This window comes from Giraffa tippelskirchi, chromosome 14 (genome assembly GCF_054371585.1).
Source record: "Giraffa tippelskirchi isolate mGirTip1 chromosome 14, T2T-mGirTip1v1.2.pri, whole genome shotgun sequence".
Taxonomy (NCBI): Eukaryota; Metazoa; Chordata; class Mammalia; order Artiodactyla; family Giraffidae; genus Giraffa; species Giraffa tippelskirchi.
Genome location: NC_137288.1, coordinates 45,068,579 through 45,085,235, shown reverse-complemented (window position 1 = coordinate 45,085,235; position 16,657 = coordinate 45,068,579). Strand labels below are relative to the sequence as shown.

General features: G+C 41.3%; 1 protein-coding gene across 3 annotated transcripts in view; it reads left to right on the top strand.

Annotated features, from left to right (window-relative positions):
• Positions 1-16,657, top strand: part of TTC39C (tetratricopeptide repeat domain 39C) — a 99,398-nt gene that overhangs the window by 47,261 nt on the left and 35,480 nt on the right. For 2 of the 3 annotated variants that reach the window (XM_081563231.1, XM_081563232.1), the window contains exons 4-6: positions 3,153-3,267; positions 5,547-5,901; positions 7,976-8,144. In XM_081563231.1, the coding sequence (XP_081419357.1) occupies positions 3,153-3,267; positions 5,547-5,901; positions 7,976-8,144 (639 nt within the window). The remainder of the gene's footprint in view (positions 1-3,152; positions 3,268-5,546; positions 5,902-7,975; positions 8,145-16,657) is intronic. The other variant, XM_081563233.1, reaches the window with a different exon arrangement.

Genomic DNA, 16,657 nt, shown 5'->3' with positions numbered 1-16,657 from the left:
GCTTTTTTGCATTTCTTTTCCATGGGGATGATCTTGATCCCTGTCTCCTGTACAATGTCACGAATCTCTGTCCATAGTTCATCAGGCACTCTGTGTATCAGATCTAGTCCCTTAGATCTATTTGTCACTTCCACTGTATAATCATAAGGGATTTGATTTAGATCATACCTGAATGGTCTAGTGGTTTTCCCTACTTTCTTCAATTTCAGTCTGAGTTTGGCAATAAGGAGTTCATGATCTGAGCCACAGTCTGCTCCCTTTCTAGTTTTTGCTGACTGTATAGAGCTTCTCCATCTTTGGCTGCAAAGAAGATAATCAATCTGATTTTGGTGTTGACCATCTGATGATGTCCATGTGTAGAGTCATCTCTTGTGTTGTTGGAACTTGAACGGTTCTATGAAGACCTACAAGACCTTTTAGAACTAACATCCAAAAAAGATGTCCTTTTCATTATAGGGGACTGGAATGCAAAAGTAGGAAGTCAGGAAACACCTGGCGTAACAGGCAAATTTGGCCTTAAAACAGTAGAACCCCCTTTAGTCATTGGAACTTTCCAGTGCATATTCTGTTGGTATCTTAACAGTATCTTCTTCCGCAGTGGGCTGTGTGGCAAGGACGTTTGTCATGAGGCTTTCATATGTGTATTTCATACTTTACATTTTGGCATAATTCAGGAATTTAGCTATTACCTTCTTCTCCCCAGGCCTTCCCGGTCTTGGGTTATAAAATAGTCACAATGACATCATAATCCACTTTTCCTGATTTTTTTTTTTTTTTTTCAATTTTCAGTGCAAAAGCTCTAGACTTTAGAGAGGTGTCCTACCCCTGATGTTTCTGGACCACCCAGGGGTCTCACATGTGTCACATGTTTAGCTGACAAACCAGTCTGTTAGTTTCAGACAGCAAAAGCCACTTGTCTTTTCTGCTCCCTTATGTCGCTCCAGGTGGCTTCACCTCTGCTCTGGCTTATGGGGTCTACCATGAGGAAGCCACAGATGGGCCCAGAGTACCATTACCTGAGGCTGCAGAAGGGCCAGAGTTCTCAATTCCTCTCTCTCCAAGTCAGTGACCAAGCCTCTTTCTTAAATACTTCCTGAATTCATCTCCTTTCCTTGCCAGTTTCTGAGGCCAGCCACCGTCTCCACTTGCCTAAGACAACCCTCACTGGCGTTTCTGCCTCCAGTCTCACTGTTCTCTAATTCGTTCTCCAAAGTGCAGTCACTGAGATGCAAATTACATGTTGCTGATTTCATTTTCAGTGCCCCCCTCCCTCCGACCACTGCCATTGCACTAAAACCCATACTCCTTAATGTGACTGACTTGGCATTGACTTTTCCTCTATGTAGAATATTTGTACCCCTCTTGACCTGGTTTCTGTCTGTTCTTTAGTTCTTCCTCGATGTCATTTTCTCCAAAGACTCATGTATTATTAGTCCACAAGTCCTGTTAGTGTGTCTCCTACAGCTTCCCATAGTTCCCTGTACTTCATCCTTCAGAGCATTTACTACATTATATGGTCATCGCTGTGCCTTCATTAGACTCTAAGCTTATTTATGTGTCTGTCCTCAGCATCTAGTACCACGCCCAGCACATAGGTTAATAATCAACATTAGTAATGGGTCCTTGCAATTGAAAAAGCATTTTCACATGCACATTAGCCCTTCCAACAGCCCTGCAGAGTAGATGTTATTACAAGCAAAGAAAACGGAAGTATCAATAGATTGACGTTTTCTTGAGCAGACAAAGGAATAGGTGCTGGAAGTGGGACCAGGAACAACAGTGACCGTGGGTAAATTCTGCTAATCTAGAAAAAAGAGAAGCCAGCCATTTTGTCACATACACTCTGCATACTTTTGTCATATTTGCAAAAAGCCTATCATTTCTCATATCATCGTGAAAACATATGAAAACTATTTAACCTATTTTGTTCAAGTTTACCGTGTGTTAAGAAGACACTGTTTTATTTCAGAGTGAATTTTCTTCATTTAGCATTCATAAAACCAAAATCTTACTAAAAAGTAGGGCTTTTGGTTTTACTTTTTCATGTTTTATAAATGTAGTCACCTGTAGAGGTTATTGACTAAAATTTCAAGTTCAGTTTGTGATTCATTCAAAGCTAATTTTTAATTGAGGGTGTTTTCTCCTTAACTAACATTATAATCAGATTCCAACCCTCACATCTCAGTTGCGTGCACCAAAGGAATGAACCCTAATATGGGTCCTTCCTGAAGGCTGCAAAGTGGCTTTTCACATTGTTTACCTGGGACAGTCTTTTATACCTTCAGTTGTTCAGTTGCTAAGTCATGTACAACTCTTTGCGACCCCATGGATTGTAGCACACCAGGCTTCTCTCTCCTCCACTATCTCTGGGAGCTTACTCAAATTCAAGTCATTTGAGTTGGTGATGTTATCTAACTATCTCATCCTCTGCTGCACCTTTTTTTTTTGCCTGGAATCTTTCCCAGCATTAGAGTCTTTTCCAGTCAGTTGGCTCTTTGCATCAGGTAGATAAAGTATTGGAACCTCAGTTTCAGCATCAGTCCTTCCAATGAATATTCAGGGTTGATTTCCTTTAGGATCGACTGGTTTGATCTCCTTGCAGTCCAAGGGACTCTCAAGAGTCTTCTCCAGCACCACAATTCAAAAGAACCAATTCTTAGGCACTAAGCCTTATTTATGGTCCAGCTTTCATATCTGTACATGACTCCCGGAAAAACCGTAGCTTTGACTAGGTGGACCTTTTGTCGGCAAAGTAATGTCTCTGCTTTTTAATACACTCTCTAGGTTTTTAACTTGTATAATATATATACAACTTACATAATGTAATAAGTTTTAAACTTACATTGTTTTTAAAAAGGTAAAACTTGAAAGTTTTGTGTGGGCTTTCATGTTTCCCATGAAGTGTTTCTATTATTGAGAATGTTTGTCTTTGAGTTACAGCATTGTGTTGATAACAAAATAAAGCTAGACTTAATGGAGGAAGCTAGAACTCCCAGGCTCATAGTGTAGTGTAAATTTGGTCTTGGATTTTAGTGACTACTGTTTCAGACTTGCTATGTGAAGTTATTCTGCCCAGTAAAGTAATGGTTTTTTGGAAAGAGTGTTGTTCTTGAGTGTGATTTATCCGTGTGTACTTTCTTCCCACCAAACAGGTTGATGTCCGAAAATCTACCCTCTCTATGGTTGATCGGCTTCAGAGGCAGATAATCATAGCTGACTGTCAAGTTTACCTGGCTGTGCTCTCGTTTGTAAAGCAAGAATTGTCAGGTATGCTAAAGCATTGTTTTTTAACAGTTTTTGCTATTCAATGAACACAATTGGTAATACCCCACACTGTTTTTTAGAACGCCTGGTATTTCAGTCTTTGACAACATGTGGCACCTGTTTGGGGCATGATTTTGATTACTTGAGAAATTGATACCATGAGTGCTTAATGTGTGTTTAGTAGAATAGTTTTAGTTCCAAAATCTTTTTCATCCTCTTGTCTGCAGATAGTCTGTCATACTTAGAGATATTACCTATGCCTTAGACAGAGTGATAAATCAATAGGTTTTTTTGGTGTGTGTGTGGGAATCAAGTTGTGATAATCACCCTTTAAAGTGAAATATAACCAGTTTGTTTCTCAGAAAATTGTTATTGAAAGCCTGAGAGTGTACTAAAGATTTCCTAACATACTTGAATGACCTACATTTTAACAGCCCTTAATGAGGAGTATAAACTGATTCTTATTTAGTTTGCCAGGATAAATGTTTTCCAGGATTTTGTAGCTTTGATATCTTGAGTGGTGTAGATTGGAATGGAGACTCTCAAGAGTTCACTGTAAGATTAACTTTGATACTAGTTCTTCCTTGTATGTAGTTTTATATCTCTGTTGCTGATGGCAGATATCTGCCTTTTTGGTAGCTAGGGTCTACTTGAAAAAATGAGTGTTCAATAAAGAAATCAACAATAAATCACAATGAGGAAAGCATTTTCTTCCAAACCTGAAGTGAAGAAGCGTTTGTTGCTGCTAAGTCATGACATGCACTTTTCTTGCTCTGGACTACTGGCAGCCAATTTCCTTTTCTTTCTTCTCTGTCTCCATCTCACGCTTGAGGATGTTTTGTTTCTGTTTTGCTCAAGTAAAAAGTAGGATTTAACTCTTATTGTGACCTCCTAAATGTGGACTTTCTAGAAATTATCTTTGTGGGCTTAAAAAAATATTCAGAACCTAAAAGTTGAGAACTCTTTTATTCAGTAGGCTTCAAGCCGAGGAGACAGTGACTCAAGTAACTCTGAGAGAACTGCTCCAAGGAGTTGAAGGAGGAGCCAGGTTATTTAGAAGTTTTGCAACAAAGAACAGGTAGTCTGAACATCAAAAAATGTTAATTAAAGGAAACCAGATAATTCAAGTTAAGGAATTTAACGCTTTTCTAGGTATGGGAAGATGCAAGAGTCTGGGCTCACTGCAATCATTCTGTTGATGTGCACCTCAGCTATCTGGGGCCGGTATCCTGTTTTCACATCCTGAGCTTCCTCAGGGCTCCATGTAGTGAGTGGTTGAGGTCTGATGACTGCAAGAGGGCAGGTACTCTTTCCTTCCTGAGGGCCCTCAGGGCTCACCAGCTTACCATTTGTGGTGGGGAGGCTGGGGAGGAGGACAGGTTCTTCCATACCACCCGAGGAAGGAATCTGCACTGTTCCTTGGAGGTGCTGCTGCAGAACAGCCAAGTGTCTGAAGTACAGGTGTAATAAGGTTTAGCCAAGAACACTCCAGTAGTATCATAGAGACTGCCAGTGGTAGCTCAGGAATGCGGTAGAGGATTTGACACTACACGTGGGATAAGTTGAATTCAGATAATGCTTGGATTTATTCGTTCAGCTGATAATAGATGCTAATCGGAAAAGACCCTGATACTGGGAAAGAATGAAGGCAAAAGGAGAAGGGGTCAGCAGGGAGGAGATGGTTATGTAGCATCACTGACTCAATGGACATGAGTTTGAGCAAGCTCCGGGAGATAGTGAAGGGCAGGGAAGCTTGGGGTGCTGCAGTCCATGGGGTTGCAGAGTCAGACATGACTGAGCAACTGAACGACAGCAAAGATGCTACACCTTCACTACTGTGTGAGTGACTCTATTTAATGAACAAAATAATACATGGTTCTCACCATCCAGACTAGTAAAGTGAAAGTGTTAGTCACTCAGTCGTGTCTGACTCTCTGCGACCCCATGGACTATAGTCACCAGGCTCCTCTGTCCATGGAATTCTCCAGGCAGGAATACTGGAGTGGATAGCCATTCCCTTCTCCAGGGATCTTCCTGACCCAGGGATTGAACGAGGGTCTCCTGCATTGCAGGCAGATTCTTTACCATCTGAGCTACTTAAGGAGCCCTGAAACAGACCTCAAGTAAGGAATTTAAGCCATATGAAGAAAAACAAGTTGTCGTGGAGGATAATAGTTTGTATTGTTTTTCTTCAAGTCATTCTTCAATATCTTTATTATTAGTGTAGGAAAATTATTTCAAATGCTTATTTTTTTCATACTTTTCTCCCCTTCTCTTTATAGCATATATAAAAGGTGGGTGGATTCTTAGGAAAGCCTGGAAGATTTACAATAAATGCTATCTGGACATCAATGCCCTTCAGGAGCTGTATCAGAAGAAGCTAACAGAAGAGCCTTTGACTTCTGACGCTGCAAATGATAACCACATTGTTGCTGAAGGGGTGTCTGAGGAGTCTCTGAACAGACTGAAAGGTGCTGTGAGCTTTGGATACGGCCTTTTTCACCTTTGCATATCCATGGTGCCCCCAAACCTGCTCAAAATCATCAACCTGCTGGGTTTTCCTGGAGACCGCCTGCAGGGGCTTTCTTCACTGATGTATGCAAGCGAAAGTAAGGACATGAAGGCCCCTTTAGCTACGTGAGTAGCTGTATTGCAATGCTTTGGTAGATAATATAGTTGAAAGTAAGTAAGCGGCAATCAAAAAACCTTTATAGGAAACTTCAGGTAAAATCAATGCTTGGTTGGTTGACATGTTGCCATGACTTTTATGTTTCAATGCAATGCCAAGGACCATGTTTTCGGTGATGTTTAGGAGTTAACTTTGGAAAACAGGGAGAAGGAAATGGCAACCCACTCCAGTATTCTTGCCTGGAGAATTCCATGGACAGAGGAGCCTGGTGGGCTACAGTCCATGGGGTTGCAAATAGTCAGACACGAGTGAGTGACTAACTTTGTTTTGGAGAACAGAGCACTGTTCTTAAGTCTCATGAATCCTGTATTTGATTTTTATTTATTCATTTTTTAAATTTTTGTGGAAAGTCCCTCTTCACCATTTTCTTTTTAAAATTTTATTTTTTTGATGAGTCCTGAATTTTAAACAGGCAAAATGATCATGATTTATAAGCATTTAAAAGCAGTGACCCTGACCAGTCACTGAGATTTGTAATCCTGATTTTGGACTTCAGAGGATATAAATTTCATAAGGCTATTCTGTGATTCTGAAATCTCTCTTCTTATATCCTCATGTTGGATGATTTTCCTTGATGACTTTAGTTGGTCCATTGGTCTCTTACTGTGGCTTGGGCAGTCTGTGCTGTTCAACTAAATTGAGTTATATTACATTGTTCAGACTAAACTTAAATGATAATTATTTAAACAGAAAAATGTGAAGAAGCTGATATAACCATCCAGAGCAAGGATTCATCCATTTCCTCATCAATCAAAAATGATGTGATTTTTTTTTTTTTTCAACCTGGTAAATATCACTGACTCTATGGGCATGAGTTTGCATAAGCTCTGGGAGTTGGTGATGGAGAGGGAGGCCTGGTGTGCTGTAGTCCATGGGGTTGCAGAGAGTCGGACATGACTGCATGACTGAACTGAAATGTCTACTACCATTTGCAATTTGAATAATTTTATGAAATACTGTTTGTGCTTTGACATTGTACCACTTATCAGAATTTTTCCAAAAGATGTTGGTGTCACAGAGAACCTTAGTGAGCTGGGTTTCTACTTATGTCAGTATTGAGGAATTTTGATGTTAACTCCTAATTGTTTGGTAGCAACTATAAAAAGGTCATTAATTTTTCATTGTAAAAATATTCGTGCCTTCCCAAACTCACTATGTTATACAAACACTGGTCCTTCATTAATTTGACTTAGCAGATTTATAACTTGTAATAATATGTCTTTTTTAATAACATTTTCTGAGAAAGGAATGAATTGAATTAAATAATGTAAATTAGTCTGATCTCCAGAAAAGGATCAAATTTATGCACACTGGAAGCATATATTTACATAAAAATATTTGTTGTGTTGGTTACATGATTTTTGTCTTTTAAAGCCAATCCCTGTGACTATATTTTGTCTACCTAGTTTAACACTGCCTTTTTCTTCAAAGGGACGAGTTTGAAGTGAGAGAATTTTAAGTAACTTATTTGTTTGGTTTTCAAAGGCTAGAGAAAGGGCCCTTCTTTTCCTGTAACTTATTTTAACTTAATTTTGTGTAATTTTGCTTATGGTTCCTGTATTTAAATTCAGGGTATGAGGCTTACTTACACTCTAACTTTTGTGAACACAAGAGAAAACAAATGCTTTCCTTTTGTAAAAAGTAATGTGGAAAGTAATTATAAGGGGACAGTAGATTCATGATCACCAGTCACCGTTTCTAATTAATGCATTGAGTACGGAGTAGAATTCAGATGCCTTCAGCAATCCATCTAGAAGCCTCAGAAGAACTACATGCTTCTGTCACCTTATTCTCTCCCCTGGTGGAAGTATGCTGATTTATACATTGTGCTCGAAAGTTGTGGTTTTCCAAATATGGATCAAAATAACACGGGGAAAGATACAGGTTTTTACTTACTCAGGGACTGCCTAGTGAGTTTTCTGGAAGGCCTGTGTATGGGAGAAGCACAGACTGATTATTTTCAAGATTGGAAACACTGTCAGCAAAGTCCGCGTCCCTCACGTTTCTGTCCCTCTTCTTCAGATTAGCGCTGCTCTGGTATCATACTGTGGTCCGCCCGTTTTTTGCCTTGGATGGCAGTGATAACAAAGCTGGCCTGGATGAAGCGAAGGAAATTCTTCTCAAAAAAGAAGCTGCTTATCCAAACTCTTCCCTCTTTATGTTTTTCAAGGGACGCATACAACGACTAGAGGTACTGTGCCTTCTCCAGCTTTTTTTAAAATAAAGCCTCTATTGCTTGAATCTGTAACTCTCATTCGGAAGGGGCTAGTTCATAAGGAGCCCGAATGTCACAGGGCGGACATTCTGTGCCTTGCATTCGTCATTCCCGTGGGAGCCTCTCCAAGGAACCCGGAGTGTTGATTCAGTTACCTTCTGTTCACAGCTATGGGTGAAACAGGGCCGGGGTCCCCCAGAGGTGAGATAGGATGCTGTGCCCCGAGCTGAAGACACGGGAGCCCTTGCGAATGTCTTAGTTAAAACACTAGGTTGGCTAAAATATTTGTTCAGGTTTTCCCATAAGATGTTACGTGAAAAACCCGAACAAGCTTTTTGACCAACCCAATATGATTTTTTTCCTTCTCTGGAATTACTAATAATCTATTTCCAAATGTTTATCCTGGCTTTCAGTTGATTCATCCTCATGTTATTGCCTGAAATGTCAAGGACAGCAAAAACTCTGAAACAGGAGTAGCCCGTATTACTTTTTCATGCGCTTCATGTGGCCAGGTCCCATGCCAAGGGCCTCACACACACCATCCCATTTAATCCTGAGAACAAGCCCACAGCAGAGAGAATGATCTCCTGCATTTTATAGGGAAGGTCAACAGGGGTCTGAACAGCCTTCACGTGACCTCTGAGCTCACCCAGCAAGGGAGGCTAGGCTATCTCATTCCAGAAACATAACGTACTCTGGCCTTTGAGGGGGTTCTGCTGCTCTCTGCGCCGCTTTTTTTTGTGGCCTCCCAGGTGGCTCAGTGATAAAGAATCTGCCTGCCAATGCAGAAGATACAAGAGACGTGGGTTCAATCTCTGGGTTGGGAAGACCCCCTGGAGAAGGAAATGGCAACCCATTCCAGTATTCTTGCCTGGAGAATCTCATGGACAGAAGAGCCTGGCGGGCTACAGTTCATGGGGTTGCAAAGAGTCAGACATGACTGAGTGTGGCTGAGTACAATTAGTATGTGCCCCTAATTGTACACAATCCTCTACAGGAAGACCTATACCATCTCAAGACCTGCCTACCAATACCTGCACCTCTTTTTTTAAGTCAGCTTGCTTGAGGGCACAAGGATCTGAAGAAAAATGAAAATCTTTTTTAAAAATTGTTATTTATTTTTAACTGAAGGATAATTGCTGTACAATGCTGTGTTGGTCTCTACCATATAGCAACGTGAATCAGCCATAGGTGTACACATGTCCCCTCCCTCTTGAATCTCCCTCCCACCTCCCACCACATCCCATCCCTCTAGGTCATCACAGAGCACCAAGCTGAACTCCTTGAGTCATATAGCAGCTTCCCACTAGCTAGCTATTTTACATATGGTAATGTATATATTTTGGTGCCACTCTCTCAATTCGTCCCACCCTCTCTTTGCCACACTGCATCCATAAGTCTGTTCTCTATGTCTGAGTCTCTATTCCTGCCCTGCAGGAATAGGTTCATCAGTATCATTTTTCTCAATTCCATATATATGCATTGATACGATATTTGTTTGTCTGATTTCACCCAGTATAACATCCACCTCACTAGAATGGACTCAAATGAATTCCTTTTTATGACGGAGTAATATTCCGTTGTATTTATGTATCACAACCTCTTTATCCATTCATCTGTCAGTGGACATTTAGGTTGCTTCCATGTCCTGGCTATTGTAATAGTGCTGCAGTGAACATTGGGGTACATGTATCTTTTTCAAATATGGTAAAATGAAAATCTTTATAAGAACCGAACCATGCGTGTGAAAGAAGGTGACTGTTAACACGATGTTCCACCCACATGCTCACTAGCAGCTACTAGTGCAGCAGTGTGAGGTGTAATAACCTCTGCCCTCAGTTAACCAGGCATCCGCAGCATAATCGATGCTAGAAGTCAGCCCCCTGCCCCCCGAGAAAGCCCCGCACGTGCTTGTGAAGATGTTTGCCTAGGAGTGTTTTCATAAGCACAGGAAGTGATCCTTTCACTAATTTTTTGTTGGCAGTGGAATGTATGTTACTTACCCAGTAATATCTCTCCTTCATGAAGTGTCTTCTTAAATCCAAGGATGCCTTGCGTTTATATATTGAATCGTATTTTAAAGATTATACTAATACTTTACAGCTGAAACAACACTGAAAGCTCCCCAGTATCAGACTTATTTAAACTCATGTCCAAGTCATTTTTCTTCTCATTACTTTGAGACTGTTTTTCTTTTAAGGCAGGCTCATGAGCCTTCAGTGACATTTCTCTTCTTTTCTCTTGCCTCCTTAAAAAGGTAGTGCTGATCAGCCTCCTGTGTGATCCAGTCTGCTTGTCAGTGAATTTTTCTTTCAAGCTCAGGGTTAGGGCCCTATATGTGGGGAAGGATGTTCAGGCTATTCAAGTTCCTGTACTCCCTTGGGTTTGTGCAGGGGGAAATAAGCCTGTGGAAGGAAATTTTTAATTGACTCAGCCTTCTCACTTCAGTGGCCATTTCTGAAATGAAGAAAGCTGGGTACAGGGTAAATGCTTTCTTAGATGCATGATGCCTTTCCTTTAAGAAACTGACATTCTGAATAACTCTGAACATGACGATACAAGGTTTAGTGTTCAAAGGAGACTTTCCTAGTGGGGGTGAGAGCCTGACATTTGCCGTTGTGTACAGTGCAGCAGTGAGGCCAGGCATTAGGCATGTCTAGATCTCTCTTGATCAGTGGATGCCCTTCCTTCTCTCCCTTGATCAATGAGTGCTGTAAATTGGGTTTTGAAACTGCTAAATAGAAATGTAAAAGTCAGGATTTATATTTCATTATGCTTTCCATAAAACCCTGATGCTGGGAAAGATTGAAGGTGGGAGGAGAAGGGGACAACAGAGGATAAGATGGTTGGATGGCATCACCGACTCAATGGACATGCGTTTTAGTAAGCTCTGGGAATTGGTGATGGACAGGGAGGCCTGGCGTGCTGCAGTCCATGGGGTCACAAAGAGTTGGACACAACTGAGCGACTGAACTGAACTGATGCTTTCCATTTTCATTAATTTTTCAGCTGGTGCTCTGGGACAACCCAGATGGGTGGGGAGGGAGGTAGGAGGGGGGTTTAGGATGATGGGACCACATGTACACCCATGGCTGATACATGTTAATGTATGGCAAAACCCACCACAATATTGTAAAGTAATTAGCCTCCAATTAAATAAGTTAATTAAAAAAACCAACAGTTATCTTGTAGTGAAAACTAATAACTTCTTTTTTATAAAATAACCTTTTATTTAAAAAAATTGTTATTTATATTTATTTGGCTTCCTTAGGTCTTAGTTGTGGCACACAGGAAGCAGGATCTTCGTCTTTCATTGTAGCTCACGGGCTCCAGAGCGTGTGGGCTCAGTAGTTGTGTACGTGAGCTTAGTTGCTCCTCAGCGTGTGGGATCTTAGTTCCCCGACCAGAGATTGAACCCACATCCTGTGCATTGCAAGGTGGGTTCCTAACCACTGGACCACCAAGGAAATCCCTAATAACTTCTTTTTCCCCAAAAAACTCAGCTTAGCATGATTTTACCTTATCCACAAGTCATCTCTGGTAGGGACTGAGTGAAAACTAACTCTGAGTGCTCACTTGTTTTCATTGGGATGGTTCTAGAAATGAGGAAGCCACAGCATCATCAAAGGGTCTCATAAGCATGATTTGGGAGGCGCAGAGTCACCATGATGGCCCCCAGCAGATGTTCAGTCTCTTTCACAGTAGGTCATTGGGATCTGAGTACCGGTGGTAGACTTTAGAGCTCCTTTTTCATGGAGCAGTTTGCTTACCCAGCTGATACTTGGTTTTAAGATAAAAAGACGGAAAGATCAGTTTCTGCTCTTGATTGGTGAGCTGAAGCCTGAGGGTCAAATGAAATGTGATTGTTTCTGTTTGGCTCTTCCTGAAGGCTTACAGGATAAGAGAATTTTAGGGCTAACTTGAGATATTATTGGCATTATCTTCATGGCACCCAGACACTGGTGTTTCATTAATCTTCCCAAATGTTCATGTAGGAAGGTATCAGATGGTGGCATCCTTCATTTCCTGATGAGGAATTGCTCAGAGAGGCTGTGACATAGCTCTTCTCAGATGCTTATTGCAAGGCCTGTAAGCTCCCAAGACAGTTTATGAAAACTCGTAGGGTTCAGTCAACAAATTTTCTTGCAGAAAATCTTTTTTTCTTTTCAGTGAACATTTAGGTTAGAGATAGGGCCTCTTGAGATCTTTTTTTTTTAGGCTTTTTTTTTTAATTGGAAGATAGTTGCTTTACAATGTTGTGTTGGTTTCTGCCATACAACAACGTGAATCAGCCAGAAGTACACGTATGTCCCCTCCCTCTGGAACCTCCCTCCACCCCCCACCCTTGAGGTCTTTTTATCCATGAGCTCCTAGGGAACATGGTCTGGGGGCTCCTAATTTTGGCAAGTGCATCATGTGACCCAGACTTCACTTCTTCAGTGACTCAGAACTTCCAGTTGTTTGAACAGCTGCTTCCATGCCAGCTTGCTCTCGTACAGGTCGACCGGTTCAACACCAGCTGATAAGTGTTCATTTTCCTCTACTTGTTATTTGCAAATCAAGTTCAGGTACCTACTCTCTTAGTTTCATGAACAACTTTTTACATAGTTTGCCCTTCATTGTTTGGGACAGTTTGGAATCCATGGGGAGGGTGGTCTTGAACACATCCACCCCGTCCCACCACTTGCATAGCCCTTGTGGCTGTGTCTCCGTTATTCCCCATTGTCGAGCTCTAACTCGAAACAGCAGTAAAGCTCCACACCATCAGTCATTCATGGGGTCCTTATGCATCTTCAGGACGCCAAGCTCCTCTGCTCTTTGGGAGTCTGGGCCAGGTTGCAAGAAAGAGTTTGCTTTCTTGACTGCCTTGGCTTCTCCCCACTGTGTGTCTACAGCACCCCCACCTCCACCCTCCTCCACCCTCTTGTCTTATCCTCCTTACCTGTCCTGTCTCTAGACTTCTCCCATCAGACTTAGCATGTAGCCATGAAGAATATATGGGTTCACACAGTATTTGGCATGTGATAAACATTATCCATTATCCATTATCCATGCGATAAACATTAGCCCCCAGTGATGGTTGTTGTTATTGAGTGTTTAAGCCTGGGAAGTCGTGTTACCAAATTTGCTCTCTCTTTAGGAGAAAGAACTTGTTTTGGTGTTGAGAACTATCAGTTGAGCTAGGCCTGTGATGGGCAGAATGAGTGTGGAGGACTTAGAGCTACTGCACAGTACCATTATTTACTTTCCCCTGAATTTCCATAATGCACACAGCTGTTAGGAAGTGGACCCAGGGGTTATATAGCAATCTCCATTTTAAAATATGAGCTGCTAGTTATAATTTTGAATTTTATATATTTTTCATCCCCTTAAACTTATGGTAGTGATAAGTCCATTACCATCCAAGTGATTAATGAATATTTTTCTTGGTTACTTAAAATTATTAGGAAAAAGTCTATATTTCAGTAAACTTCTTATTTCTCTCTAGTCCTCTTTTTTCTTTAAACAATACAGATTGGCACACTTCCCCTCTCCTCCCCTTTTAACAATCTACTTAGTATGTAATATACAGATACATGTATTTGGTTTTATGTATATATACACACTTTTATTTACACACCTTACATGGTGTGACTACTTAGTTATGAAACTTATTTTTTATCTCTCATTGCTCAAATATTTGAATGAATGACAGTTGTTGGACTTATTCTAAAGAAGTTGCTTTATGCCGTTTGGGAACTATTTGTGAAACTGTCTTCCGAGCTTGCACCCATACTTTCTGAGTGTCCTGCATGCTGCCATGGAAAAACCGCAGGTTTTGTTCTTCAGAAGCAGAAATGGATCTCCCGTGAAACTGGCCCTCAGTGTGTTTTTATCTAATGGACTGATGAGTCTGTTGGCAGGAATTCCATTGATCAGTGTGAGTGATGGGTGTTTCTTTAGGAGAGGAAGCTGGTCATCAAGGACTGTCACCTTTTCTTGGTGGCACCTCAGCCTGTTTCTACAGCCAGCACAGAAGGTGATGATGCAAGAAGGGCTCAACATTTGGTATCAGGGTACCAACTCAGATACTGAAGTCCTGATGGGCTGGCTGAAGAAGCATGACTCTAAAGAAATATAAATAAATTTACGGGAACTAAAAAAGTAATGGGTGTCGATGAGGTCTGTGCTCGTTGCTGGAGGGCTGAGCCTCTGCACTCCCCGAGCTCAAGTGGGTGGGGTCTGTGCTGTGACAGCCCCTCACAGCCACAGTGATGCCAGCTTTGCTCCACGAGAACCAAGGGGGGGGTGTGCACAGGGCCTTAAACCCTGCTTGGGTTGGTAACTCCTCCTGCCAGCCCTTGCTTCTGACAAGGGTGTGTGATAGGATGTGGTTTCTTTTCCCCGTGAGCATTGCCCATAGGGACGGCTTTGATGGTTGCCCTTGACTTTGTTACCCTGGCGCTCCGTCGCCTTCCTTTCTGTTAACTGCGCGGTTCTGTCTGTGAAAGGCCCTTACGCTTCTGCCCCATCATTCCGTCTCTGGACCTTCCTCCCACTCATTATTTCAGACTGGAGTTCTTTCTCTCTGTACTTTTATTGATCACAGTTAATGGTTTCATTGGTGCTCCCCACAATAAACGAGAGGTCTGTGTTGCTTTTTTTAGCCCCTCAGCTCATGACTGTGGCGGGGACAGAAAAGTGAAGGTTGATCCCCTTGGTGATTCATTTATCAGACAGAGACAAGAGGCAGGAGGACTGCAGGGAGTGTGGAGCGTAGGGGCCAGCGCAGAAATGGCAAACCCAGGGGGCGCCTGTGCCCAGGCACACATCTCGGGGGCATTTGACTAACCAGAGCTGTCGGGTGGCAGCGTTGACGAGCAAGCCTGCCTCTTGGATCTGAACAGCACGCCTTGCCAGCATGAGGTAATGTTGTTATTTATAGGATCAGGAAAAAGGCAATGCAAGAAGAGAAGTAATTCCCCAAGGTTCTATTAATTGTAGTCTTCTCTTCCGACCTACATGGTTCTCTTTATGACTTCAGGCACCAGGAGGTAGGGCGACCTTTTATTCTTAGGACACAGAGTGAGAGATGAGTTTAATCTGGTGTAGGAGAGGTGGAGGATCAATTTGTCTTCACTTTCCAGTGCGATAAATCCACAGTGTGTGGTTTAATGACTGTTCACTGAAATGAGATGATGATAGCCCAAATTGCTAATAGGTTGAATGCATTTGCTCTTCTTTTATCTCTATCCTTACAGGCCGTTGGGTTGAAAAGCCAGGAGAAGGTTAACACCGATTTATATCCCCAAGCTCACTAAATGTGCATAAGAGGATGAGCTTTGCCTTGCTTACATGAGCCCTGGTCCTAAGGGCAGGGGTTAAACGCAGGGTCTATTGTTAGGTGTCCTTGACAGCAATACCACTAAACTGATGCCCCTGCTCAGCAGCAATAATGCTGAGTCACATGTAAGTGGGTTGTCACATCATGTCTTAATGCTTGCTACACGTGACAAGGGGGCGCCTCTCTTTTTAAAACACATACATAATAGTTTATTTTAAGATGTTAAGCAATTTCATAAAAATAGCCCAGCAATAATTAAGATGTTTTGCTTCAAGTTGGTTTGTGATCTTTAATGTATATATATATGAAACTTCAGGCAGTTTTGCTTATAAATCTAGTGTTTATGTATTTGAAGATAGTTTTTATAGATAAGTGCTATGGAAACTATGTAGATTTCCATGGTTACTAATTTGATTTTTCCATTGTTGGGATATTTGACAGTTGTTATATCCCTGTGATTTCCCAGCATTTCCCTGTGATAGAAAAGACCACGTATTATCTTAGCATATTTTTACTTTTTATCTTCTTGAATTATTTCCTTTGGTTATAGCTTCAGTGGTGTCATTGTTTGAATCACAGTTCACACTTTGTAACTTTTACTGAATGATGAAAGATGATACTCAAGGAATAGTGAGTCAGAGTTTAATCATTCATTATTTTGTACATGGTATCAGCAGCAGTGTCTCAAATATTACTGATAAGACCTTGTGTTTATATATCAGAAGATTCCATACTGCTAAGATGGCAATATTCCCTTGATTGATTTAGCTATTTCAGGTTCCTCGAATTTAGTATCAGTTTGTACATTTCTGCAAAAAAGCACACTGTGATTTTGATAGGGATTGCACTAAATATGTAACAGTCTTGGAAACAAAGAACAAAATTGGAAGATGTGTACTTCATAATCTAAACTGTATTGATAGTTTTTACTATTAAAAATGTGCATGAAAGAATATATGCAAATGACCAATAAGCACATGAAGAAATGCTCATCATCATTAGTCATCATGAAGAAATGCAAATCAAAGCCAAGTTAGATGCTGTCTCACATCCACCAGAGTAGCTACAATAACGACCACTCAATAAGAAGACAGGCATGTGGAGAAACTGCAACTCTCATTCATTGCTGGTGGGAATGAAAAATAGTGTAGCCACTTTGGAAAGC